The 3,907-nt window shown below is 48.8% G+C and overlaps 1 protein-coding gene across 4 annotated transcripts; it reads left to right on the top strand.

Moving 5' to 3' along the window:
• Positions 1-1,379: 1,379 nt before the first annotated feature.
• On the top strand, positions 1,380-3,606 carry Arl4a (ADP ribosylation factor like GTPase 4A). Of its 4 annotated transcripts, none has more exons than XM_048339762.1 (2): positions 1,380-1,519; positions 2,596-3,606. In XM_048339762.1, exon 2 carries the CDS (start codon positions 2,683-2,685, stop codon positions 3,283-3,285), a length of 603 nt encoding a protein of 200 aa, XP_048195719.1. In that variant the 5' UTR covers positions 1,380-1,519; positions 2,596-2,682; the 3' UTR covers positions 3,286-3,606. The 4 variants fall into 4 exon arrangements, with proteins under 4 accessions (XP_048195719.1, XP_048195720.1, XP_048195716.1 ...); XM_048339763.1 differs by having other exon boundaries at positions 1,430-1,519; positions 2,593-3,606; XM_048339759.1 differs by lacking the exon at positions 1,380-1,519 and adding an exon at positions 1,888-2,159 and having other exon boundaries at positions 2,593-3,606.
• The last annotated feature ends 301 nt before the right edge of the window (positions 3,607-3,907 follow it).

The raw sequence follows: 3,907 nt of genomic DNA, 5'->3' as shown, positions 1-3,907 counted from the left end.
AATTAATGAAAAAGTTCTGTTAAATTCCCAAGGGACTAGATATTACACTAAGAGCTTTAGCATCTTCTTCCTAATTACTGTAAATGGCTAATGAGATCCACACAGAATATTCCATTTGAGATTTCTAGCTCTTTTGTCCACAAATAGTGCAGCTGTCTTAAACTATGCATTGTGTTTCGTCTTTAGGTTTTTATGTGAGGTATTAACAAAAAAGAAAGATGAAGAGAAGGAAAAAAGCAGTCCAAGTGTGAACCTAGACTACTCAGAAAATAAGTATCATTGGCAATGGTGGTCTGGGTAAAAACCAGGAAATTTCTTGGAGAAATTCCAGTGTATAAAGTCTCCTATTACAGATTCCATTTTGGAAATATCTGTATGATTAAAAAATATGTATTGCAATTTCCCCAAGAAATTTCCTGTTTATTTCATTTATTTAAATATTTATTCCTTGCCTCTTTCTCCAGACTTTACAACACCCTCTCTTCAATAGTATCAGAGCACCCTGGAATTATCCTCGGCCACCTTACTTTTGTCCTTAAATCTATTCACAAGGCAGTGTGGTTCATTTTAAAATCTCTCATAAAGGCTCTAACATTGCACGAGACGGTGTGCGTGCTGCCAGCCATTCCATCCACCCGCGCACAGAAGAGTGCCTGGCTGCCCAGTTGGGAGACATATCTGAAAGGATGGACCAGAGACACAACTGCATTCAGTCACAAATCATGTGAGAATTGACAGGTCACAGACATCAGGGTATTCCGTCAGGATCCCCCAGTCGAAATCAGGATGCAGCCCCATCATTCATTTTTCTTTCCCCTTGGGTCATCGCAAGCGTGCATCTAGCCTTTCCGCGTGCTTTCCTCTCCCGTGCATCTTCCCGTTCTTCCCAGCCGCGGCCCGGCGGGGTGGTGGCTCGGGTCACGTGGGAGGGACGGTCGCCGGTTCCCCGGGCTCGCCAGCCCAGGCGGCTCCCGGAGGTACCTGGCTACGGAGGTACCTCCACGTCACCCGTCACCCCGTTATATAAGGGGCCCGCCCGTCCGATGTCCTCTGGAAGCGCTGGCCTGGCGTCAACCGGCCGCCGCCCCGAGGACGCCCTGGTGTGATTGGAGAAACGGAGGTGGAACATGGGCGAGGTCCGCCCTTTAGTCAGCCGGAGGCGGCTAGAAATTGCTAGAAAAGTCGCTTGCAGCGGGCTACGGCGCGGGATCCCGCCTGCCTCCGCGGACCGGCGAGTTTGAACGTGACCTTGTTTTGGCGTTGCTAGGAGACCGGCTCGTGTGCGAGCGCGCCCCCCAGCGGCCGGCGTGGCGGCGACGCGCAGGCAGGGGGCGGGGCCGGACCGAGGCAGCGCGAGCAACGGCCGGGTGAGCACCGTTAGGGCTGCCTGGCGCTCGGCGCCGGCCCGGCGGCTCCTGCAAGAGGCGTCTGGCCCCCGGCCACTGCCCGGGCCTCGCTCGCTAGTGCTTGCGACTGGTATCGACGTGGAGTCCGGAGGCGGGAAGGCCGGTTGGGTCAGGTGAGTAGAGACGGGGCTGAGGCCGAGGGGGCCGCTCCCTGGCTAGGGTGTCCCAGGGAGGGCGAGTCCGGCGGGACGGCGGGGATTTCAGGTCGGGTCACTGGTATCCGAGGGACCGGCGCAGCCATCACCACCACTCTGTGGCCGACCAAGGGTTAATTATGAGCTGGTGACTGCGGGCCCCGGATGTGAGGGCTGTGGCGCCGACGCCGTCGGTGGCGCTGCAGGTGCGTGGAGCTAGGCGGGCGGCGCCCAGATGGCCCGGGGTCCCCGCCTCTGCCGCAGCCGTGGGACTTCCTCCTGGAGCCAGTGCCGGGTTTTCTAACTTAAGGGCAACAGGTGGTGCCGGTGGACCGAGAGAGAGCCCGGCTCTGCCGCCCTGGGAGCGGCAGCCGCCCTCTCCAATTAAGGTGCAGGGGCGGGAATGGCGTGGCCGTCCCGACGCGGGGAACCAATAGGATTGGGGTTCATGGGTGTGGCCTGAAGAATGGGCGTGGTCTTAGCCGGGGTCCAGGATTTCTGGTGCAGACCCAGGCAGAGCGGCTTGGGAGAGCTGAGCCGAGCAGTTTGGGGTGCTTTGCCCCTGCGTAGAAAACGCCTGCTAATGCTTTCTCATTCGGACCGGACTCCAGTTTGGGAGGTGAGAGCACTGGTACGGGGCAGGGGGTGTCAAGATGGTCTTGGGTATGCTGTTAAAACATTTGGGATTGATCCCCAGTAGAAGATTACCTTTTATGATTTTTTTCTACCATGGAAAGGGTACGCGTGTGCTTACGGTTAACAGTCCAGATACTGGTGATTCAGTTGTCTAAAGAATGAGGTCTTTTAAGATTTAGAGATCGAGGGGAGGACAGAAAAAGTGCCTATAGCCGCAATCTGAGTAAATCAAAGAATTTTGATCTCAATTATTCCATCTTTCGCCTTGGATGGAGTAAATATCACATTTCATTGTGTGTGTTTACAGAAAAATGTTTCTTTTTTTAAGTTCCTCTTGTTGCTTATGTTCTCAGAGACAGAGAAAGCCCATTTTATGGTATTATTTCACAACAATAACATGTTCATTTCCTCCCCAGCAGTGGTGTAGCTTGAATCACCTAGAGAGAAAAATTGTAAAGCTGTAAGAAGAAAGCATTTCAATTTGGGACCCTTACTTGCAACTGGCAATGGGGAATGGACTATCAGACCAGACTTCTATCCTGTCCAGCCTACCATCATTTCAGTCCTTCCACATTGTTATTCTGGGTTTGGACTGTGCTGGAAAGACAACTGTTTTATACAGGCTGCAGTTCAATGAATTTGTAAATACCGTACCTACCAAAGGATTTAACACTGAGAAAATTAAGGTAACCTTGGGAAATTCTAAAACAGTCACTTTTCACTTCTGGGATGTTGGTGGTCAGGAGAAATTAAGGCCACTGTGGAAATCATATACCAGATGCACAGATGGCATTGTGTTTGTTGTGGACTCTGTTGATGTTGAAAGGATGGAAGAAGCTAAAACGGAACTTCATAAAATAACCAGGATATCAGAAAATCAAGGAGTCCCTGTACTTATAGTTGCTAACAAACAAGACCTGAGGAACTCACTTTCTCTCTCAGAAATTGAGAAGTTGTTAGCAATGAGTGAACTGAGCTCATCGACTCCGTGGCATTTGCAGCCCACCTGTGCGATCATAGGAGATGGACTAAAGGAAGGACTTGAGAAATTACATGATATGATAATTAAAAGAAGAAAAATGTTGCGGCAGCAAAAAAAGAAAAGATGAATATGATGAGTACCTTTTGTATCTGTGTGGAATAGGTGGCCTCATCGATTTTGACAAATGGAAGAGTGTCTTCAACCTGGTTTGCTCGCCTGTCTGCCCATCTGGATGCTATTAAAGCTTTGTTTTGTTGAACAATCAGATGCCCACATCTGTTGCCTTGTGGAAGATGAGTAAATGCAGTGCTTCTTAAGGTGGTCTCACTACCCCACAATTCCTTTGGTACTACCATTTTGAGAAGCCAAGCAAAGATAGTAAATTGACCAGAAAGCAGTTTATGGAAATTTGACTTGAAGTTCATGAAATAAAACTTTGAAGAGTGTCTGCCTAGTGTTCTGTGCTTACATCTTTTTTTTTTGAGGGGGGGGGTGTTTTTGCAAAGAAATTGCCTACAAGGCTTTGTATGTTAAGATGAAATGCTAATGAATGGAAATGATAAAGGTAGATAAACATATATACAGTTATATTGACCACACTGGGACAATAAGAAAGTGTTTGCCTTTTTATTAAAGTTTTGGCCAAATTTTTGAAATTTTCTGGAACCAATGCAATCTCTTAATTCTAGATAATACTGACTTAAGTTTATTAACTTTCATAAGATATTTGGAGAATATTCAAATGCATG

The sequence above is a fragment of the Perognathus longimembris genome, chromosome 2 (genome assembly GCF_023159225.1).
Source record: "Perognathus longimembris pacificus isolate PPM17 chromosome 2, ASM2315922v1, whole genome shotgun sequence".
NCBI lineage: Eukaryota > Metazoa > Chordata > Mammalia > Rodentia > Heteromyidae > Perognathus > Perognathus longimembris.
The sequence above is the reverse complement of the archived record's forward strand: the minus strand, read 5'-3'. Positions and strand labels throughout refer to the sequence as shown.